General features: G+C 37.3%; 1 protein-coding gene across 1 annotated transcript in view; it reads right to left on the bottom strand.

Moving 5' to 3' along the window:
* Nucleotides 1–25,416, bottom strand: part of PLEKHM3 (pleckstrin homology domain containing M3) — a gene marked incomplete at its 3' end in the record, with an annotated part of 181,701 nt that overhangs the window by 21,376 nt on the left and 134,909 nt on the right. The window contains exon 7 of the mRNA XM_082658307.1: nucleotides 7,847–8,004. Within this exon, the coding sequence (XP_082514433.1) occupies nucleotides 7,847–8,004 (158 nt within the window). The remainder of the gene's footprint in view (nucleotides 1–7,846; nucleotides 8,005–25,416) is intronic.

Genomic DNA, 25,416 nt, shown 5'->3' with positions numbered 1-25,416 from the left:
GACCTGGCTATTGTAAATACTACTTCAATGAACATTGGCGGGCATGTGTCTTTTTGAATTATGTTTTTCTCTGGGTATATGCCCAGTAGTGGGATTGCTGGGTCATATGGTAATTCTATTTTTAGTTTTTTAAGGAACCTCCATACTGTTCTCCATAGTGGCTGTATCAATTTACATTCTCACTAACAGTGCAGGAGGGTTCCCTTTTCTTCACATCCTCTCCAGCATTTCTTATTTGTAGATTTTCTGATGATGCCCATTCTGACCAGTGTGAGGTGATACCTCACTAGAGTTTTGATTTGCATTTCTCTAATAATTAGTGAGGTTGAGCAGCTTTTTATATGCCTCTTGGCCACCTGTATGACTTCTTTGGAAAAATGTCAATTTAGGTCTTCTACCCATATTTGGATTGGGTTGTTTGTTTTCTTAATACTGAGCTGTATGAACTATTTATATATTTTGGAGATTAATCCTTTGTCTTTTGATTCATTTGCAAATATTTTCTCCCATTCTGAGGGTTGTCTTTTCATCTTCTTTATGGTTACCTTTGCTGTGCAAAACCTTTTGAATTTCATTAGGCCCCATTTGTTTATTTTGGTTTTTATTTCCATTATTCTAGGAGGTGGGTCAAAAAAAATCTTGCTGTCATTTATGTCAAAGAGTGTTCTTCCTCTGTTTTCCACTAAGAGTTTTATAGTGTCTGGTCTTACATTTAGGTCTTTAATCCATTTTGAGTTTATTTTTGTGTATGGTGTTAGGGAGTGTTCTAATTTCATTCTTTTACATGTAGCTGTCCAGTTTTCCCAGCACCACTTATTGAAGAGACTGTCTTTTCTCCATTGTATATCCTTGCCTCCTCTGTCATAGACTAGTTGACCATAGGTGCGTGGGTTTATCTCTGGGCTTTCTATCCTGTTCCATTGATCTATATTTCTGTTTTTGTGCCAGTACCATATTGTCTTGATTACTGTAGCTTTGTAGTATAGTCTGAAGTCAGGGAGTCTGATTCCTCCAGCTCTGTTTTTTCCCCTCAAGATTGCTTTGGCTATTCGGAGTCTTTTGTGTCTCCATACAAATTAAATTTTTTTTTTTCTAGTTCTGTAAAGAATGCCATTGGTAATTTGATACGGATTGCACTGAACCTGTAGATTGATTTGGGTAGTATAGTCATTTTCACAATACTGATTCTTCCAATCCAAGAAAATGGTATATCTCTCCATCTGTTTGTATCATCTGTAATTTCTTTCATCCGTGTCTTGTAGTTTTCTGAGTACAGGTCTTTTACCTCCTTAGGTAGGTTTATTACTAGGTATTTTATTCTTTTTGTTGCAATGGTGAATGGGACTGTTTCCTTAATTTCTCTTTCTGATCTTTTGTTCTTAGTGTATAGGAATGCAAGAGATTTCTGAGCATTAATTTTGTACCCTGCAGCTTTACCAAATTCATTGATTAGCTCTGGTAGTTTTCTGGTGGTATCTTTAGGATGACCTATGTATAGTATCACATCATCTGCAAACAGTGACAGTTTTACTTCTTCTTTTCCAATTTGTATTCCTTTTATTTCTTTTTCTTCTCTGATTGCCATGGCTAGGACTTCCAAAACTATGTTGAATAAGAGTGGCGAGGGTGGACATCCTTGTCTTGTTCCTGATCTTAGAGGAAATGCTTTCAGTTTTTCACCATTGAGAATGACATTTGCTGTGGGTTTGTTGTATATGGCTTTTATTATGTTGAGGTAGGTTCCCTCTATGCCCACCCTCTGGAGAGTTTTTATCATAAATGGGTGTTGAATTTTGTCAGAAGCTTTTTTTGCATCTATTGAGATGATCATATGGTTTTTATTCTTCAATTTGTTAATATGGTGTATCACATTGATTGATTTGTGTATATTAAAGAATCCTTGCATCCCTGGAATCAATCCCACTTGATCATGGTGTATGATCCTTTTAATGTGTTGTTGGATTCTGTTTGCTAGTATTTTGTTGAGGATTTTTGCATCTATATGCATCAGTGATATTGGTCTGTAATTTTCTTTTTTTGTAGTATCTTTGTCTGATATTGGTATCAGGGTGATGGTGGCCTCATAGAATGAGTTTGGGAGTGTTCCTTCCTCTGCAATTTTTTGGAAGAGTTTGAGAAGGACGGGTGTTAGCTCTTCTCTAAATGTTTGATAGAATTCACCTGTGAAGCCATCTGGTCCTGGGCTTTTGTTTGTTGGAAGATTTTTAATCACGGTTTCAATTTCATTACTTGTGATTGGTCTGCTCATATTTTCTATTTCTTCCTGGTTCAGTCCTGGAAGGTTATACCTTTCTAAGAATTTGTCCAGTTCTTCCAGGTTGCCCATTTTATTGTCATAGAGTTGCTTGTACTAGTCTCTTATGATGCTTTATATTTCTGCAGTGTCCATTGTAACTTCTCCTTTTTCATTTCTAATTTTATTGATTTGAGTCCTCTCCCTCTTTTTATTGATGAGTCTGACTAAAGGTTTATCAATTTTGTTTATTTTCTCCAAGAACCAGCCTTTAGTTTTATTGATCTTTGCTATTGTTTTCTTTGTTTCTATTTCATTTATTTCTGCTCTGATCTTTATGATTTCTTTCCTTCTACTAACTTTGGATTTTGTTTGTTCTTCTTTCTCTAGTTCCTTTAGGTGTAAGGTTAGATTGTTTATTTGAGATTTTTCTGGTTTCTTGAAGAGAGCTTGAATTGCTATGAACTTCCCTATTAGAACTGCTTTTGCTGCATCCCATAGGTTTTGGATCGTTGTGTTTTTGTTGTCATTTGTCTCTAGGTATTTTTTGATTTCCTCTTTGAATTCTTCAGTGATCTCCTGTTTATTTAGTAACATATTGTTTAACCTCCATGTGTTTGTGTTTTTTATGTATTTTTCCCTGTAATTTATTTCTAATTTCATAGTGTTGTGGTCAGAAAAGACGCTTGATATGATTTCAGTTTTCTTAAATTTACGGAGGCTTGATCTGTGACCCAAGATGTGATCTATCCTGGAGAATGTTCCCTGTGCACTTGAGAAGAAAGTGTAATCTGCTGTTTTCAGATGGAATGTCCTATAAATATCAATTAAATCTATCTGGATTATTGTGTCATTTAAAGCTTGTGTTTCCTTATTTATTTTCATTTTGGATGATCTTTCCATTGGTGAAAGTGGGTGTTAAAGTCCCTTACTATTATTGTGTTACTGTTGATTTCCCCTTTTATGGCTGTCAGCACTTGCCTTATGTATTGAGGTGCTCCTATGTTGGGTGCGTATATGTTTATAATGGTTATATGTTCTTCTTGGATTGATCCCTTGATCATTATGTAGTGTCCTTCCTTGTCTCTTGTAACATTCTTTATTTTAAAGTCTATTTTATCTGATATGAGTATTGCTACTCCAGCTTTGTTTTGATTTCCATTTGCATGGAATATCTTTTTCAATCCCCTCACTTTCAGTCTGTATGTGATCCTAGGTCTGAAGTGAGTCTCTTGTGGATAGCATATATATGGGTCTTGTTTTTGTATCCATTCAGCAAGCCTCTGTCTTTTGCTTGGAGCATTTAATCCATTCACATTTAAGGTAATTGTCAACATGTATGTTCCTATTATCATTTTCTTAATTGTTTTGGGTTTGTTTTTGTAGGTCCTTGTCTTGTGTTTCCCACTTAGAGAAGTTCCTTTAGCATTTGTTGTAGAGCTGGTTTGGTGTTGCTGAATTCTCTTCGCTTTTGCTTGTCTGTAAAGCTTTTGATTTCTCTGTCAAATGTGAACGAGATGCTTGCTGGGTAGAGTAAACTTGGTCGTAGGTTCTTCCTTTTCATCACTTTAAATATATCGTGCCACTCCCTTCTGGCTTGTAGAGTTTCTGCTGAGAAATCAGCTGTTAACCTTATGGGAGTTCCCTTGTATGTTATTTCTCATTTTTCCCTTGTTGCTTTTAATAATTTTTCTTTGTCTTTAATTTTTGTCAATTTGATCACTATGTCTCTCAGCGTGTTTCTCCTTGGGTTTATCCTGCCTGTGACTCTCTGCACTTCCTAGGCTTGGGTGGCTATTTCCTTTCCCATGTTAGGGAAGTTTTCGACTATAATCTCTTCAAGTATTTTCTGGGGTTCTTTCTCTCTCTCTTTTCCTTCTGGGACCCCTACAATGTGAATATTGGTTTATTTAATGTTGTCCCGGAGGTCTCTTAGGCTGTCTTCATTTCTTTTCATTCTTTTTTCTTTATTCTGTTCTGCAGCAGTGAATTCCACCATTCTGTCTTCCAGGTCACTTATCCGTTCTACTGCCTCAGTTATTCTGCTATTGATTCCTTCTAGTGTATTTTTTCATTTCAGTTATTTTATTGTTTATCTGTTTGTTTGTTCTTTAATTCTTCCAGGTCTTTGTTAAACATTTCTTGCATCTTCTCGATCTTTGCCTCCATTCTTTTTCTGAGGTCCTGGATCATCTTCACTATCATTATTCTGAATTCCTTTTCTGGAAGGTTGCCTATCTTCACTTCATTTAGTTGTTTTTCTGGGGTTTTATCTTGTTCCTTCATCTGGTACATAGTCCTCTGCCTTTTCATTTTGTCTTTCTTTCTGTGAATGTGGTTTTCATTCCACAGGCTGCAGGATTGTAGTTCTTCTTGCTTCTGCTGTCTCTGAAGGTATACTGTTAATCTTCTAATATGTAGGTATTTTCCAGGTATCTTTCTGTTATGAAATACTAGTTTAATTTCATTATGGTCTGAGAACATACTTTGCATAATTTTTATTCTTTAAAATTTGTCCAGATGTGTTTTATGGCCCAAAATATGGTCTCTCTTGGTAAATATTCCATGTGAACTTGAGAAGAATGCAAATTCTGTTGTTGTTGGATGAACCACATGAATTGACATGGATGTCAATTAGATTCACTTGGTTGATAGTGCTTTTCAGTTTAACTATATGCTCACTGATTTTCTGCCTACTGGATCTATCAGTTACTGATAGAGTGGTGGTGAAGTCTGTAACTATAATAGTGTACATATATAAATAGAACAGTGAATTCATCTGTTTCTCCATGTAGTTCTATCAGTTTTTGTCTGATGTATTTTGACTCTTTGTTCATACACACTAAGGATTGTTATGTCTTTTTGAAGAATCGACCCCATTATCATTATTGTAATGCCCCTCTTTATCACTGTGTAAAGGATGGTATTATTTCTTTAAATATTCAACAAAATTCACCAGTGAAGCCATCCAACTGTTTCATGGGAAGATTTAAAGTAATTTAAGATTACTATTTCAATTTCTTGTAGGTCTATTCATATTTCTATTTCTTCTTGAGTCAGTTTTGGTAACTTGTCTTTCCAGAAATTTATCCATTTTATCTAAGTTGTCTAACTTGTTGGCATGAAGTTGTTTATACTATCTCTTTAAAATTTTTTAAATTGCTGTATGCTTTTTCATTACTGATTTTGGGAATCCATGTCTTCTCTCTTAATTTCTTGGTCAGCCTACCTAAAGGGTTATCAAGTTTGTTGATATATTTTTAAAAAATATTTATTTATTTTTGGCTGAGTTGGGTCTTAGTTGCAGCACACGGGATCTTTTGTTGTGGTGCATGGGAGCCAGAGTGCATGGGCTCTGTAGTTGTGGCTCACAGGCTCCAGAGTGCGAGGGCTCTGCAGTTTCGGCATGTGGGCTCACTAGTTATGGCTCATGTGTTCAGTAGTTGTGGTGCACAGGCTTAGTTGCCCTGTGGCGTGTGGGATGTTTGTTAGTCCCCCAACCAGGGATCGAACCTGCATCCCCTGCATTGGAAGGTGGATTCTTAACCACTGGACCACCAGGGAAGTCCCTGTTGATCTTTTCAAAGAACTAATTTGTGGTTTCATCAATCTACTGCTTTTCTGTTTTTTACTTCATTGATATCTGCTCTAATCTTTATCCTTTCCTTCCTCCTGCTTGCTTTGGATTTATTTTGCTCTTCATTATCTCATTTCTTAAAGTGGAATTTTAGATTATTAATTTGAGAACTTCTTTCTTCTTTTCTGATATAGGTGTTTATAGCCATAAATTTCACTCAGAGCACTACTTTAGCTGCATTCCATACATTTTGATATTTTGTATTTCATTTTCATTCATTTACAAATATTTTTAAAATTTCTCTTGTGGTGGATTTCTTCTTTGACCCATGAGTTTTTAGAGTGTATTATTTAATTTCCAAATATTTTGGGGTTTCCCAGATTTTTTTTTTCTACTGGATATCTTAATTCCATGTGTCAGAGAACATATTTGGTATGGTTTCAATCTTTTTAAATTTACTGAGACTTCTTTTATGGCCCAGAATATATGGTTTATTCAGTTGGAAACATTTTTTAAATTTAATTTTTATTTTTTTATTAAATATTTTTATTGCAGTATAATTCACTCTTTTAAAGCATAAAATTCACTGCTTTTTATTGTATTCACAAGACTGTGTAACCATCACCATTATCTAATTCTAGAACATTTTCATCACTCCCAAAAGAAATCCATACCCATTAGTACTTACTCCCTTTTCCCCTTTCACCAAGCTCTAGGCAACTACTAATCTACTTTCTATCTCTATGGATTTGCCTATTTGGAACACTTCCTATAAATGGAACATATGTGGCCTTTTGTGTCTGGTTTCTTGCACTCAGCATAATGTTTTCAAGGTTCATCCACGTTGCAGCATATACTTCATTCCTTTTTAGGCTGAATAATATTCCACTGTGGGTATATGTCACATTTTGTTTATCCAGTAATCAGCTGATAGGCATTTATATTGTTTCTAGTTTTTGGTTATTATCAATACTGTTGCTACGAGCATTTGTATACAAGTTTTTGTATGGTATACATTTTTAGAAGTATATAATCTTTAGATTATTAGCTAAATACCTGTACTCAGGAAACTGGAGGCTGGAGTGTGTGCATGTGTGTGTGTGTGGGTCTTGTGTTTATGTGTCTTGTCTTTCTGTGTGTGGGGCCTGGATGTTTACAAATAGCCTCTGCATTTAAGAAGAGGCCAGAAGGGCTGAGTCAACTCTTAATATCTTAGCTCTACTACACACGCTTCAACCCTCCCTGGCTATGTGCCTCACCTTCTACTCTGAACCACAGAGTAAGTGAGCCCAGCAGGGTGGGAAATGAGCCGTGACATTCGTGCCCAAAGAAGCCAGTGCACATACATACAATGTATACTTCTGTTATGCTTTTGGGATGAAAGGAAATGTGATATGCATCATTTTATGACTCAGTAAAAGTGACAGGAAAAACCCCGCTCTTAGGCTGGGGAAAAAATCGTCCATCAATCAATGGAAGTGACGATACCCAAATATTACTTTGGTTAGAAAAATAATCCCACGTGAACTCCCACTTTTCTGTCCTTTGGGTCCTAAAACTTTCATCACTACACTGCAGTGCATTTATGCAGAAGAGCATGTGGTGAGCCAGAGGGCTGTTCATCAGTGTCCTCTGGTTTTCTTCCTAGTGGCCAATCCAGTTTTGGTCTTCCTCTGCGACTGTGATTTCCATTGCCTATCACTTGACCTGGGATGGTTGTGAGGATTCTTCCTTCCCCATCTTCATTCTAAAATTGAATCTGAACATTCTTTGTTACCTAATAATGCAGAGCTAGGCTATGCAACTTTGTTACCTCATTCTGGATAAAGGTAGCAAGATGAGTTGGAAATAAATACAGGAAACCAAAGGGTTAAAAATGATCTCCAGGAATAAGGGAAATCTGATACAGAGGACGAGACAGATACAGTACTCAACTAGAAGCTGGCCGGCTCTGGCCCAATAACACTGCATGTGACATATTCAGGTATACTTTTATAAGACAAGAGATTGTGTACCTGCTTGTTGAAATATCCTCAAAAGGGTAGAGGATCTCTCCATTGTTACAGATTTCACAGATGAACCCCTTCTGGCTACAAAGACTGCAGCTGTACACATGTGAGGCGGCAAATTTAATGACCTTGCCCAAGAACGGAGCCAGCTTTCCCTCTATCACCTGCAGAAAGAGAAATGGAACAGGGAAGAAGCAAATTTGTTGAGAAGTCTTGCAGATGCAGGAGGAATTCCTTTCCTTTACACAACAGGAAAACCTCTAATTATAATTTCTCAGCAACTCTGAGAAAGAAAAGACATAGTATTTTCACTCCAAAAGAACTCTCTGGCTTAAACCACTGGAGGTTGGAAAATGAAGATGTTGAAATTTCTTTCGTATTCCTCTTTTTTTTGTAGTGTGCTGTAGAGGACTGAGGACCAACAAATGGGGAACCCTACTTTCACAGACTAACTTGACAGTTATCGTGCGGTATAAGAGCAGTGTGGTCGATTTCCCAAAATAGACTGAAAACATATAGGGTAAGTACTAATGTAGTATTTTATGTTGTACATGCAATAATATCTGTTTTCTGATGAGTTAATAGAATAGTTTTTTCTCTATCTCCCCTAAGAACATGTAACAAATGTGGAAAATAGGTTTCTCTTGCTGCTGATAATTATAAGAATACACAGAAGCTGCAATTTCGCAGTCTGAGTGCTATATTTAGCCTCAAGATTTAAAAAAAAATCTTTTAGTGTTTAAAAGAAAATAAGCCAATTTAATAATTGGAAGGTTTCACATAAAATTCCAGATTTTTGGCTTCTTTTGGAAAATCATTAGATCTGGAAAAACTAGGCCTGAATTCCAACACGATGATGATCCCAGCTGTGAGTAGAGGCTGCTTGCTCCTGCCGAGGCACGTGCTCTTCAACTGACACTTGTCCCCGCGAGGCCACAGTGTCTTGAGTCTGCCTGCCTCCCACAGTCCCCTCACCTGCTGGCCTGCAAACATCCGTGAGTTTGGAGCCAATGGTCCATCAGAGCCCTCCTCACTTAACTAATACTGCACGGGCTTCAAAGACTTTGGCAGTTCATACACTAACAAGATAAAATTTGCCTTTATTTCTTTCTCATTGATGCATATGCATATGCATGCTGATTTTGATATAAGAAAAAAACGAAGATTAAATTTAATTTGGAAAGAGCTAGAAATGGATACTTTCAAGTGAATCACAGTTAAAATGATAATTTTACATAAAAATAACATCTGAGAGCAGTAAATCATATTTAAAGAGATATAAGAAGGCCAAGGTGAACAAATAGTAATAGCTGATAATACAAAAAAAGACTACAAGTAATGTAATAATGTATTTTGCAATTTCTTTACACTAACAATGAAATATGTGAAAGAGAATGTAAACAAGCAATCCCTTTTAAAGTCACATCAAAAATAAAATAAAATACTTAGGAATAAACCCCACCTAGGAGGTGAAAGACTTACATACTGAGAACTACAAAACCTTAATAAAGGACACTGAAGATGATTCAAAGAAATGGAAAGCTATCCCATGCTCTTGGATTGGAAGAATTAATATTGTTAAAATGACAATACTACCCAAAGGATTTGGGTACTACAAAGCTACAGTATTCAAAACAGCATGGTATTGGCACAAAAACAAACATATGGATCAATGGAACAGAATAGAGAGCCCAGAAGTAAACCCACACACCTACGGTCAATTAATCTTCAACAAAGGAGGCAAGAATATACAATGGGGAAAAGACAGTCTCTTCAGCAAGTGGTGCTGGGAAAGTTGGACAGCCGCATGCAAATCAATGAAATTAGAACACACCCTCACACCATACACAAAAATAAATGCAAAATGACTTAAAGACTTAAATATAAAACATAACACCATAAAACTCCTAGACGAGAACACAGGCAAAAACATTCTCTGACATAAATCGTACCAATGTTTTCTTAGGTCAGTCTCCCAAGGCAACAGAAATAAAAGCAAAAATAAACAAGTGGTACCTAATCAAACTTATAAGCTTTTGCACAACAAATGAAACCATAAACAAAATGAAAAGACAACCTATGGACTGGGAGAAAATATTTGCAAATCATGCGACCAAAAAAGGCTTAATTTCCAAAATATACAAAAAGCTCATACAACTCAAAAAAAACAAAAACAAAACCCAATCAAAAAATGGGCAGAAGATCTAAACATACATTTCTCCAAAGAAGACATACAGATGGCCAATAGGCACATGAAAAGATGCTCATCATCGCTAATTATTAGAGAAATGCAAGTCAAAACTACATTGAGGGACCATATTACACCAGTCAGAATGGCCATCACTAAGAAGTCTACAAATAAATGCTGGAGAGGGTGTGGAGAAAAATATCCTGTGATAAACCATAATGAAAAAGAATATATATATGTAAAACTGAATTAACACAACATTGTAAATCAACTATACTTCAATAAAATTTTAAAAAATTAATAATGTATTTTGCAAAAAATCAAGCTATACATAATACTGGAGATAAAAACTAAAGTGGTTTATGAACATCACTATTGAATAATCTCATGATGTTTTAAAAATGAATATAATGGTTAAATCTAGGGAAGGGAACAAGTTGGAAAAGCACGTCTTTCACCTTGTATATGGTTGTTTTGGCATTTTTAAAAGCAATGTATATTATTTTTGTATTGATGCAGAAATGGAACAGAAGAACCAGGTTTACTACTTTATAAGGGTGTTGTTTTTTTTTCTTAATAAAGGCGGTAGAAATTATGCTGGCTTTTTTTCTTTTTTTTGAGTCAAGCAAGCACATTTTCCACCATTTTAAAATTTATTCTCCTCCCCATTACCTTTAAAAAGCCATAGATAAGACCTCCTTTTATTTATGTTTTCTCAAGGACCATTAACTCCAATCAACCCCAGGAAAGTGTGTTCCTAATAGCAACACATGATATACACTTTCTAAGAAATAACCACTACCAAATCATATACCCAACGGGGTTATTTATAAATTGTGGTAACAATACTTTAGCTGAGTTTTGTTTTACTTATTTTACTCTTTTCTAAACAACCAAAATGACACATTTAAAGAGAGGCACTAACAAACTATAGTCCATTTAGGGGAAAACATCAGGATATAGAACTCACCTGGTCTGGAAACCAGGTGAGTAAAGGTTGTTTTAAGGAACCGAGGATGAGAAGAGAACACCTTAAGGAAGACATGAGAGTTATCATCTAGGATCTAAAAGAGAAGATTGGGGCATCTTGTACATAAAGTTTTTCTTTATCTAGAAGATTTTCTTGGTACAAAGCGTAAGGGGTATGAACATTTTGAAGGCTTTTGAAATATTTCACCAAATTTACAGTGCCGGTTATTTTTATTTATTCCTATCTGGATATTTTAATAAGCTTTTAAAAATTAATTTGGGAATTGATATCTTCACAACATTTAGTCTCCCTATCTCTATTTTATTAAATCTTCATTTATTAATAATACAAATTTGTTTTTTTCCTTTGTATAAGCCACTTTTTTTAAAATTTAATTTTATTTTTTATACAGCAGGTTCTTATTAGTTATCCATTTTATACATATTAGTGTATACATGTCAATCCCAGTCTCCCAATTCATCCCACAACCCCCACCCCCACCACCCCTCTTGGTGTCCATACATTTGTTCTCTACATGTGTGTCTCTATTTCTGCCCTGCAAACTGGTTCATCTGTACCATTTTTCTAGATTCCACATATATGCATTAATACATGATATTTGTTTTGCTCTTTCTGACTTAACTTCAATCTGTATGACAATCTCTAGGTCCATCCACGTCTCTACAAATGACCCAATTTTGTTCCTTTTTATGGCTGAGTAATATTCCATTGTATATATGTACCACATCTTCTTTATACAGTCATCTGTCGATGGGCATTTAGGTTGCTTCCTTGTCCTTGCTATTGTAAATAGTGCTGCAGTGAACACTGGGGTGCATGTGTCTGTTTGAATTATGGTTTTCTCTGGGTATATGCCCAGTAGTGGGATTGCTGGGTCATATGGTAATTCTATTTTTAGTTTTTTAAGGAACCTCCATACTGTTCTCCACAGTGTAAGCCACTCACAGTTGTTAATTAAGTTATTTTAAGGTTAAACTTTTGTATAATATTTTTTCTTATCAGCTAGTGCTGGTGTATTAGAATATACTGATATTTGTGTCCATCTCATATACTATATTACTAAATGTGCATGAATGCCTATCATTTTTAGGTGATTCTTTTGGGTTTTCTGAAGGAAATAATCTGGTCCCTTCCTTTCATGTTTTATGTCTTATTGAATCATGCAGCACTCCTAAAACAATATTAAATAATAATGGTATTAGTGGACAGTCTTGTTATTTCAATGAAATCAAACTATATAGAGTCTACAGTGAATGATTCATTTTCTTCATCAAACACACATCTTGTCATGCACCACGTTCTATTGATTCCCTTTCTCTTTTTATTTAATTATTTATCTGTAAAATTTTATTTATTTATTTTTGGCTGGGTTGGGTCTTCGTTGCTACACGTGGGCTTTCTCTAGTTGTGGCGAGCAGGGGCTACTCTTCATTGCGGTGTGCAGGCCTCTTATTGCGGTGGCTTCTCTTGTTGCGGAGCACGGGCTCTAGGTGTGTGGGCTTCAGTAGTTGTGGCTCGTGGGCTCTAGAGTGCAGGCTCAGTAGTTGTGGCGCACGGGCTTAGTTGCTCTGCAGCATGTGGGATCTTCCCGGACCAGGGCTCAAACCCGTGTCCCCTGCATTGGCAGGTGGATTCTTAACCACTGTGCCACTGGGGAAGCCCCTCTCTTTCTCTTTTTTAAATAACAGCTTTATTGATATATAGTTCACATAACATGTAATTAACCTATTTAGAGTCTACACTCGAACATGTTTTAGTTTATTCAGAGTTGTGTACATTTCATCAACTTTTCCCCAAATCCCCATACCCATTAGCAGTCACTAGTGTTTTCTCCCTAACCCATCCCCCAAGCCCTAGGCAACCAATAATCTACTTTCTGTCTCTATAGATTTACCTACTCTGGATATTTCATGTAAATAGAATAATATGTGGTCTTTTATGACTGGCTTCTTTCACTTAGCATAAGTTTCAAGGTTCACACTGATTCTCTTTTAAATGTCCCTAGTGTAAGTCTTCTTCCCATCCTATCTCAAGCTTTTATCACCCCTCTCTAGATTAATGAAATAATCTTCCGGTTTTATTTCTGGATAATCGTCTTTTTCCTTTGATCCATCCAGCATATATACTAGTCAGTTTTAGACATCACTTTCATTGTGTGTCATCTCCTCCCTCAAACCTTTGGTTGAATTCTTATTTTATCATTGGTAAAAACTCTTCATTCGTTCATGTCAGAAAATTACATTGAGTTACTATTCTCAGTTACTGATACAAGTGTGAACTAGACAAAACTGCAGCTTACATTTTGCCTGGTATATGAGTGTCTCCATAAGCTGATTCCACACCATCTATCCAAATTCATTTTCCGTTTCTTCATATGTATGTTCCATTGCGAGGAAAGCTTCCCCGGTGTAGAATATGCTTGTTCTTGCTCCTGTGCCTTCACCCATGTATTTCCTCTACTTTCCTTTCACTTCCTCTCTTAACACTTATTTAAACTTCACCCAGGCTTTAAGGCTCAGATCTATTCTGGCGTGATCTGGAGAGCCATCTCTGGCTACTTAACCTGCCATGGATCTCTTGGGCTTCATATAATTTATTTTTACATCACATAATTTAATATAAATCGATGTTCCTTTGTATTTTTTGCTATTGTTTAACATGTGATTGTTTTGCTTGTCCAACTATAGATTGAAAATATAAAAATGGAGATACCACCTATAAAATGGTGATCTTACCTATAAAAGTATAATGGTGACTTTACCTATACAAATGGCAGTTTTATACGGAGCAACCTAAGAGAGTGTAAATCGTCAGGCACCTAAGTTCCTGATGACTGCCTGAGGATGCTTTCCAGTCTTCTTCCTTGGCTGTAGCAGTCATAGCTTTGTGCTACTGTTGTGTCACAACATGTTGAATCATTCTGCTGTGCGATTTAGGGAGGAGCACGAAGAACACATGGACTTGGTGGCAGTGCAGCTCTTCAGAGACCCTTTCTGCTTCTTTATACTTGAGTAACTGCTCTTCCTATTTGTCAGCTGAGGTTCAGGGCCATGTTCCAAAGGGCTGAAGCTGCTGGAAGTTTTTCCTCCAGAAAAGTGAGGTAATATTCTATAAGTTTATTTTAGAATTGACAAACATTTCTTTCATATTATAGAAAAAAAACTTTATACTGATACATTTCAAGGGGTAAAGGTATATTTGGAAGGTTTAAATCTTGTCTTTGAATATCACAACTAGCAGCACTGGGAAGCTCTTCCGGCTTCTGGTCTAGAGGTTTCATCACTAAGAGAAGCAGGCTCCAGGTGTGACATCTCCTAGGGTTCTTTTCAAAAAGCAGATATATCTTGGGATAACTACTTAAAAAGAAATCAAGTGTCTTGCCTCCCACCATCTCCTCCTGCCCTCAAGAATCATGCTTTTCACTCCTACTTCCTAGCCATCTTGGTGGAGACTTAAGGTTGGGACCATATACCACAAACAACAGGAAGATGGCAGCCTCAAAGAAGACCAAAGCCCAAGGAGCCCCTCTTTTTCACTCTTTTTTTTCCTGGTCACAGGTTAATATAACTTTATATGAGTCCATCACAAGTCACAAGGCCATTCATCTTTTTTTTTTGTGCGCGGGCCTCTCAACTGTCGTGGCCTCTCCCGTTGCGGAGCACAGGCTCCGCACGCGCAGGCTCAGCGGCCATGGCTCACGGGCCCAGCCGCTCCGCGGCATGTGGGATCCTCCCGGACCGGGGCACTAACCCGTGTACCCTGCCTCGGCAGGCGGACTCTCAACCACTGCGCCACCAGGGAAGCCCCAAGGCCATTCATCTTTAGCGTTAGAAGGCTGATAGTTTCCGTTAACCAGGTGGTCATTTGGATATGCTGTAGGTGCTAATGAAACAGACCTCTGAGATGAGGTTTGGTTATCCCTGGTTTAGTTATTTTCCCCAAAGTGTCTCTCTACGTGAACAAAATCATGACAAAGTAATTAGCAGAAAACACATGTAGCTCTTTGTCCATCTCCTCAGTCTCCCTCACCTTTTCTGTATACCAAATTGCCTTATCTCTTTGAGAAAAGGCATATGTCCAAAATAGGGTGAAAGAGTTTGTTTCTGTTTTCCATTAAACTTAATTTCTTGTATTAAGGAAAATCCTAGTCTGATTCACTTAATTTGGGAGTGTTGCATATATGACTATTCCAGAGGTATCATACTGACCTGGTGTTCAAAGAATGCACACTTCCGTTTGTAACTTAAAATTGTGTCCTTTTATTGCACTGTAGGATAAAGACAAAATGCACTATCAAGCTGGTATCTTAAAGATTTTTCTCTCTTTGTCTTTTGCAGTCTCTCTACAAATTCTTTTCACTCTATCATTTCAGGTACTTCTAGAACTCAAGGAATAGTCAAATTTATCACTCTCCATGATCCAGCTAACTGACAAATATACCAAATATGCTTATGCTTCTTGTGTGACAGCAGCCCATGAAAGCTGCCTGGTCGAACTTCCAGCTCAGGGATACACACATTTTCCCCCCTCTTCTATTCTGGTCAAGATGGTCAGCATTGGAATTTGAGGCCTATGGCTTTCTTGCAGACTAAGACAACAGACTTTATTTGATTTGCTTTCTTGCAGACCAATCGAAAATTACAATTAAGTTAAAAAATAACCTAGTGCTGCCTTCTCCAAACCACAGTTTCAGAAACAGCTGCTTATTACTCATGTGTGGCACCAGGAAATTGCAGTGTCATGTTCAAGGTCTGTAGCCAATAGAAATCTGTGGGATTGGGAAAAGGGCACAAATGATTCTTTTATGTCTGTTACCTTCACTCCCTCAGCACCACCACAAAATTCAAAATCTACAGGGGGAGAGGGACAGAGCACTGGGGACTTGGACAAGAAACAAGAAAGAAAAAGCTCTTTCTCATTGAATTTATGCATCGACGAATTCCTTCCCCCTGATTTGTCAAGTTACCTTCCATTTCAATACAGGCATTCCTCAGCCATTGTGTAACATCTAGATTCTGGACAACTGTTGGCAATACGTTGATGAAGAGGGCTGCTGCACTTGACAAATGGCCCCTCCTCTGAAAGTCTAACCAAGAGACCCCATTCATGTTAAATAAAGCCACCTGCCACTCACTAGTAACAAGCTAGCCTGGTTACTAGTAGAAGAATCAAAATTGTCACGCATTGTAAAAGGATTTCAAATATAATTTAGGTTGCATTTGCTTGGCCAGAGGACTATGAAAGGCTGCACTCACTATTTTCTCTCTGAGTGTCATTTCTCAGCATTAACAGGTGGGGACAGTGATGTCTAGTGATCTAGGCCAGGTGAGTTCCTGGAGAGGTAAGAAAAACAGCCTATGGAGTCTGCCCAAGTTTGAAAACCTAAACCACAGCAATAATATTCTGAGTTCTCATTCAATTCTAAATTTCACTTTTTTTTAAATTGACATATAACATTATATTAGTTTCAGGTGTACAATGTCATGATTCGATAGTTGTATACACTGTAAAGTCATCACCACAGTAAGTCTAGTTAACTAAATTTTACTCCTTTTAATAATAAATTCTTAAAAATAGAAAATAAAAAGCATACTACCACATTATTTTGCTCAAAAATAGAAAATAAAAAGCATAGGGAATTTTCTTATTTCAAAAAGTTTGTTAAAACCGCATTTCCCCATAATTAGCCTTTGAGCTCCTTATCATGGCTTAATGCTGGGATGTTTGTATATAAACAGAAAACTGTGTCTTCTCTAATTAGCTGCTCCACACCCTTCTTTTTCCATTACGGGACTGTTCTAACAGGACTAAGATTTTGGCTAATCAAATACTTCACTGAGGGTGGATTATGATGTCACCAATTAGCTCTTATCTGATCCTCTCCCAAAGGTGACAATTTCTACTTAGATATTGGAAACTATGTGATAATTTAATCTGGGTTAGTATAATTGGGTAGATCTGTAAGTGGTCATCACCATTCCTATCAAATTATATTTTGCTTCCTGATGGAAACTATCTCAGGGAATAAAAGATAAACGAATTTCAATTTTCTCCAATGGCTGAATGGTAAAGCTGAGCCCAAGAACATAAATTTCTTATTCACAAAAGTATATGGGGGGACTTCCCTTGTGGTGCAATGGTTAAGAATCAGCCTGCCGGGGCTACCCTGGTAGCGCAGTGGTTAAGAATCCACCTGCCAATGCAGGGAACACGGGTTCGAGCTCTGGTCCAGGAAGATCCCACATGCCGTGGAGCAACTAAGCCCGTGAGCCACAACTACTGAGCCTGTGCTCCAGAGCCCACAAGCTACAACTACTGAACCTGCATCCAACTACTAAAGCCCGTGTGCCTAGACCCGTGCTCTGCAACGAGAGAAGCCACTCCAATGAGAAGCCTGAGCACCGCAACGAAGGGTAGCCCCTGCTCACCACAACTGCCCACGCATAGCAACAAAGACTCAACACAGCCAAAATAAATAAATTAATTAAAAAAAAGAAAAAAAAGAATCCACCTGCCAGTGCAGGGCACACAGGTTCAAGCCCTGGTCCAGGAAGATCCCACATGCTGCAGAGCAACTAAGCCCATGCGCCACAACTATTGAGCTTGTGCTCTAGAGCCCATGAGCCACAACTACTGAGCCTGTGTGCCTAGAACCCATGCTCTGCAACAAGAGAAGCCACCGCAGTGAGAAGCCTACGCATCACAACAAAGAGTAGCCCCTGCTCGCCACAACTAGAAAAGTCTGCACGCAGCAATGAAGACCCAACACAGCCATAAATAAATAAATTTATTTTTTTTAAAAAAAAAAATATATACAGGAAGGGGCCTATTTCAGTTTTTCTGCACTATGGAAAGTGCCTCAAGGGGTGTGGCCTCTTGAAGCCACAACCTCATGAAACTTCAGTAGAAGCATTTGCAAACAGTAAGTACAATTACGTGGCCCACATATTCTGAGCCCCAAAGCAGGCCACATGGTCTCATATAAGTGCATAAGTATTATTGAGGGGAAAATAGATTAAAATATTTTAAATTGAGACAGTTCCAGAAAATTCTCATGGTATGGTCAGCAGAATCTTACTCCTCTATTGAGTTAATTAGCTATGTGTCGAAAATAAATCGTATTTAGGTCTCTACTATTCATTTTGGCCCTAGTTATGTCGTTATTACTCACTGAATAGTAAACAAGGAAAGGCTCTAAGTGGTTTCCTTAACTCAGCTTCCTTACTTAATATATGAGAGAACTAAGGCCAAGAGAGGTGATGTGAGCTGTCTAAGATCACCCAGCTGGGCTATGTCAGATACCTGTCCACCCCCTTAAGCACCCTGCACTACTCTAGGAAGGGGCCTTTCTGAGGGCATCTAGGGTCAGAGCGCAGCCCGAGAATCCTGAGGTCACTGGATGCCCACTGATCCACCATATAGAAATGGAGGACTTCTAAACTGACTCAGTCCCTGCCTGGAAACAAGATGCACAGTCTGGTCCAGGTTTACTCCCACAGTCCTGATCTGAACTGGATTTGTCTTTGGCTTATGTAAAGATTTATTGTCCAACATACTTACTACTTGTATGAAAATTCTCTTAAGTGGTCACATCTTGTGTGAATTTCTGAACATGGAGTATGATTCTTATTATTGAGTGAATGACTGGGAAATTCATCGATTAAAGTAACATGAAATTCTGTGACGAAAATGGACTTAACATCAACTTAAACCCTAGGCTATTTACCAAAACTAGAGAAGTAATTTAATTAAAGGAAGAAGCAATTACAGCTGGAAAAAACCAAAGCAAAACAAAGCAACTCCCCGAATGCATGTATGTGGGAGAAATTGAAGAAATACAGCTTTTCAGAGAGGACCTGAGTAGAAGCCAATGGAGGACATCTTAACAGAAAAACAACAAAAGACCCCATGTTTAAAGGGATAGAGAAATAGAGGAGAAATAGGAGCAGTATTCCCTGATCATCTAAGGGAATGACCGACCCACTAAGGGTTAGGAGAGACATAAAAGGCAGAAAGAAGGGAAGAAGTACAGAAAGGGTGGAGTTAAAAAAAAAAAAAAGTTAAAGAAAAGGGAAAAGCGGGCTTCCCTGGTGGCACAGTGGTTGAGAGTCCGCCTGCCAATGCAGGGGACATGGGTTCGTGCCCTGGTCTGGGAAGATCCCACATGCCGCGGAGCGGCTGGGCCCGTGAGCCATGGCCGCTGAGCCTGCACGTCCAGAGCCTATGTTCCGCAACGGGAGAGGCCACAACAGTGAGAGGCCCGCGTACCACAAAAAAAAAAAGAAAAGGGAAAAGCAATTCAGATGATCACAAAGAGGGGAAAAAAAAAAAAGGATTGAAGCCGATTTAGATCTGAAATGGGAGCTAGACATCTTGGCTTCTATTCTCAGTTTTGTCTCCACTAAGCTGTCTGACCTTATTAATAAGTCACTTAACTTCTCCATGCCTCAGTTTCCTCATCTACAAAATAAAGTGATCATACTAAGTTATTCAAAACTAGATGATCAGTAAGGATTTCTCTCAGCTTGAAGATTCTATGATTTTGTGATTAACAGACAGGGAAAACATCAAAAGAAGCTTGTTGAATACCCCCAGGAATGTAGAAAGGAAATATCTGGGGAGATAGATAAAAGGTGAGTTTAACCAGACTAATTAGAAGATACCCAAGGAAATTTTCAAAAGAAGTGAAATAATGTCACCAGCTTTTTATTCCTCTGCTCGCTGAGCACCATTCAAAGAGGGAGTTAATGCTTTTTAGGAATCATCCCCTCCCAGGTGTGCAACCAGATATCAGTTTTCCTGAAGAAGTCTGCAAATCCCTTCCTTTCATCAATGCATTTAATTAGTTAATGTTTAGATAGAACTTAGGGATGAAAAGTACAATTTAAGTGTTCAACATTATTATTACTTAACAGCTTTTATGAGACCAGAAATGCCTAAGATTAAATGAGAAACCAAAATGAGTTCCTGGCTAGAAGGTTGTGATCTAATAAATTGCTGGGTTACCGATGTGAGGAAAAACAAACCCTGCATATAAATTGAAATAGCTGCTCTTTATTAGCTTGCATGCCATTGTCTTAAGAATGTGGGTACTTTTTATTCTTTGCCTCAAGGTGTCAACAAGTAGCAAACCACCAGTCAGTACTGATTATGACTACATACATCCTGTTTTTTGAGAATATTATCTGCTGTATTTGTGCTGTTTATGCTGGATATCTGTACACCCAGGGTATGGATTCAAATACATACGGGAATTTAGTACACAATAAAAGTGAGGAGAGATAAATTATTTAATAAATGATGTTGGGACAACTGGTTAGCCATCAGGGGAAAAAATAAAGCTGAATCTCTAACTCATTTCATAAAAAAATGTAATTCCAGATAAATGGAAGATTTAAATACAAAAAGTAAACCATGAAAGTATTTTTAAACTATAAAAGTATTAGAGAAAAATGTTAGAAAAATGTTTATGTGGAGTAAGTATTTTGTAATCTTAGAAACCATAAAAATGTGATAAATCTGAATATACAAAATTAAAAATCAGTACAGTACAAAATACCATTTACGAAGTCACATAACAGAAAACTGGGAAATATATTTCCTAGTTATGTAAAAAGAATGCTGATTTCCTTAATATAATTTAATTACAGGTTAATGAAATAAAAAGGCAATTCACAAAAACTAAGTATAGCCAATATAATATAAAAAAGATACTCAACCTTACTTACAATGAAAAAAATCAAAATCATAGTGTGAAGTTATTTTTTATTTATCAGAATGGCTAGGATTAAAAATATTGTTTACATAGAAAGTTAATGTGGGTGGAGGAAAACAGTCATTCTCAAGACACTGAATGGAAGTAAAAATTGGTTCCACCTTTTCAGAAGGCAAGTGGCAATATACATCAAACTGCAAAGCTTGCATACCCTTTGACCTGGTAGTCTCATGTTAATGAACCTACCCTACAGGCTCATTCACACAAGAGTACAAGAAAACGTATGAAGGTGTTCACTGCAGTATTGGTTCTAACAGAGAAAAACGTAACAGATTAAAAATCAAGGTAACTCTATACTATGCAGCTAATAAAAGGATGAGGTAAACCTTTATGTATACTGAACGTGCACATATGTCCAGATGTCCACAGTATAATCTTAAGTGGAAAAGGCAAGATGCAAAGAGGTAGTACTGATCCCATTTGCAAAAAAATTAAATATTCACATTTGTGTATAGAGATGTCTGGAAGAAGACAGACTGGCTATAGTTAAACAAAAGCTACCTCTGCAGAGTGGGATGTGAAGGAGAGAAAGGCAGATGTTAAAAACAGAATTCTGCAACCACCAGAGAAATTAAGATAATAATCCCATTTATAATTGCATCAAAAAAAAAAAAACCCTAAGAATAAATTTAACCAAGGAAGTGAAAGACTTGTACACTGAAAACTGAGACATTAATGAAAGAAATTGAAGATACAAGTAAATGGACAGATATTTCATGCTCATGGATTGGAAGAATCAATATGGTTAAAATGTCCATACTACCCCAAACAATATACAGATTCAATGCAATCCCTATCAAAATTCCAATGGCATCTTTTATGGAAACAGAACAAACAATCGAAATATTTGCATGGAACCACAAAAGACCCTGAATAGCCAAAGCAATCTTGAGAAAGCTGGAAGCATAACCTGCTGATTTCAAACTATGTTACAGAGCTATAGTAATCAAAACAGTATGGGATTGGCATAAAAATAGACACACAGATCAACAGAATAGAAATAAACCCATGCATATATGGTCAATCAATTTATGAAAAAGGAGCCAGAAATATACAATGGGGAAAGGGAAGCCTCTTCAATAAATGGTGCTGGGGAAATGGGACAGCCACATGCAAAAGAATGAAACTGGACCACTGTCTTACACCATTTACAAAATTAGCTCAAAATGTATTAAAGACTTGAATGGAAGACCTGAAACCATAAAACTCCTAGAAGAAAACATAGGCAGTAAGCTCCTTGACATCGGTCTTGGAGATGACTTTTTTAATCTGGCACCAAAAGCAAAGGCAACAAAAGTAAAAATAAACAAGTGAGACTATATCAAACTAAAAAGTTACTGCATAGCAAAGAAAACCATCAACAAATGAAAAGGCAACCCCTGAATGGGAGAAAATAATTGCAAGTTATATATCTGATAAGGGGTTAATATCCAAAATATATAAAGAACACATACAATTCAACAGCAAAAAAAAAAAAAAATCTAATTTAAAAATGGGCAGAGGATATGAATAGACATTTTTCCAAAGAAGACATACAGATGGCTAACAGTTACATGAAAAGGTGATCAACGTCACCAATCATCAGGGAAATGCAAATCAAAACCAAAATGAGGTACCACCTCACATCTGTTAGAATGGCTATTATCAAAAAGGCAAATAACAAGTGCTGGTGAGAATGTGGAGAAAAGGGAACCCCGTGTGCACTGTTGGTGAGAATGTAAACTGGTGCAGCTATTATAAAAAATGGTATGGAGGATCCTCAAAAAATTAAAAATAGAACTACCATATCATACAGTAATTCCAAGTCTGGGCATTTATCTAAAGAAAACAAAAACACTCACCTGAAAAGATATATGCACCCCCCGTTCATTGCAGCGTTACTTACAATAGCCAAGATATGGAAGCAACCTAAGTGTCCAGTGATGGATGAATGGATAAAGGTGTGTGTGTGTGTGTGTGTGTATACATATATATAGTGTGTATACATATATATAGTGTGTATACATATAGTGTGTGTATACACACACACACAATGGTATATTATTGAGCCATAAAAAAGAATGAAACCTTGCCATTTGCAACAACATGGATGGACCTTGAGGGCATTATGCTAAGTGAAATAAGTCAGACAAAGAAAGGCAAATACTGTATGATCTTACTCATATTTGGAATCTAAAACAAAACAAACCAGCTTATAGATACATAGAAGAGATTGGTGGTTGCTAGAGACAATAGGTGGGGGGTAAGTGAAGAAGGTGAAAGGAGTTAAAAGGTATTGGGATGCCATTTTGGGGAATATATCTTAAGAAAATAAGTTAATATTGGATTGGCCAAAAAGTTCGTTTGGTTTTTTCCATAAGATGGCTATAGTAGCACTTAGCTGTCTTTAACTTCATTCGAAACAATTTTGTTAGATTGTATTGTGACAGCTGTCATATCAGCGTGCGTTTAAAAAAAGACTTATCGGGACTTTCCTGGTGGCGCAGTGGTTAAGAATCCGCCCACTAATGCAGGGGACATGGGTTCGAGCCCTGGTCTGGGAAGATCCCACACGCCGTGGAGCAACTAAGCCCGTGAGCCACAACTACTGAGCCTGCGCTCTAGAGCCCACGAGCCACAACTACTGAAGCCCACGCGCCTAGAGCCCATGCTCCGCAACAAGAGAAGTCACCACAATGAGAAGCCCGCACACCGCAACAAAGAGTAGCCCCTGCTCGCCACAACTAGAGAAAGCCCATGCGCATCAACGAAGACCCAACACAGCCAAAAATAAATAAATTTATTTTAAAACATAAAAAAAGAAAAGAAAAAAAGACTTATCAAAACTGGTGAATTTTTGTGTAGCCATTTTAATATTGATGATGGAAGAAAAACAACATTTTTGGCATATTATGTTTTATTATTTCAAGAAAGGTAAAAACACAACAGAAACGCAAAAAAAAAGATTTGTTTAGTGTATGGAGAAGGTGCTGTGACTGATCGAATGTGCCAAAAGTGGTTTGCGAAGTTTCATGCTGGAGATTTCTCCCTGGACGATGCTCCACAGTTGGGTAGACCAGTTGAAGTTGATAGGGATCAAATCGAGACATTAATTGAGAACAATCAACGTTATACCACGTGGGAGATAGCCGACATACTCAAAATATCCAAATCAAGCAATGAAAATCATTTGCACCAGCTTGCTTATGGTAATCGCTTTATTGTTTGGGTTCCACATAAGTGAAAAAAACCTTCCATATTTCCGCATGTGATTCTCTACCGGAACGTAATGAAAATGTTCTGTTTTCAAAAAAATTGTGACAGGCGATGGAAAGTGGATACTGTACAATAATGTGGAACGGAAGAGATCATGGGACAAGTGAAATGAACCACCGCCAACAATACCAAAGGCCGGTCTTCATCTAAAGAAGGTGATGTTGTGTATATGGTGGGATTGGAAAGGAGTCCTTTATTATGAGCTCCTTCTGGAAAACGAAACGATTAATTCCAACAAGTACTGCTCCCAGTTAGACCAACTGAAAGTAGCATTCGATGAAAAGCGTCCAGAATTAGTCAACAGAAAACGCATAATCTTCCATCAGGATAACAAAAGACCTCATGTTTCTTTGATGACCAGGCAAAAACTGTTACACCTTGGCTGGGAAGTTCTGATTCATCTGCCATATTCACCAGACTTTGCACCTTCAGATTTCCATTTATTTAGGTCTTTACAAAATCTCTTAATAGAAAAAGTTTCAATTCCCTGGCAGATGGTAAAACGCACCTGGAACAGTTCTTTGCTCAGAAAGATAAAAAGTTTTAGGAAGACGGAATTATGAAGTTGCCTGAAAAATGGCAGAAGGTAGTGGAACAAAAGAGTGAATACGTTGTTCAATACAGTTCTTGGTGAAAATGAAAAATGTGTCTTTTATTTTTACTTAAAAACCAAAGGCACTTTTTGGCCAACCCTATACAAAGTTCCACTTATAAAATAAATAAGTCACGTGTATATAATTTACAGCATCATGACTATAGTTAATGATACTGTATTGCATATTTGAAAGTTGCTAAGAGAGTAGATCTTAAAAGTTCTTATGATAAGAAAAAAATTTTGTAACTATGTGTGGTGATGGATGTTAACTAGACTTACTGTGGTGATCATTTTGCAAGACATACAAACATTGGAAATTACATTGCACAACCTGAAGCTAATATAATGTTAATGTCAATTATACCTCAGTTTAAAAAATCTATCAGAGAGATTCAGATAAAGATGATAACTTCTTAAAAGTAAAGGAGTAGTAGTAGGAGTGGAAAGGGAAGGAAAATTTTAAGAAAAAATTTAGTGGTAACATTGGAAGAGCATGTTGGTGATTGTGTGAATGATATTTGTAATAAAACGTTAAACTCTTTTGATGTTTGACTGCAAATAGCTTTTAAGCCTCACACCTGCCTCTTCTTATACCCCACACCTGGGCAAGCTGATAGGGAAGCCCAAGCACCTACAGGAGATTCAAACCACCCAATCTCCTGTCTTTCTAGGTCAGTCCTCACCCAGGCCCACCCCCTAACCACAATAAAAGCCTCAAGCCAGTCTGCTTTCCTTGCTCTCTCCAGCCATTTTGGACCAGCTTGGGACTGCT

The sequence above is a fragment of the Grampus griseus genome (assembly GCF_964374135.1).
Source record: "Grampus griseus genome assembly, chromosome: 7".
In the NCBI taxonomy this organism is placed as follows: domain Eukaryota; kingdom Metazoa; phylum Chordata; class Mammalia; order Artiodactyla; family Delphinidae; genus Grampus; species Grampus griseus.
The sequence above is the reverse complement of the archived record's forward strand: the minus strand, read 5'-3'. Positions and strand labels throughout refer to the sequence as shown.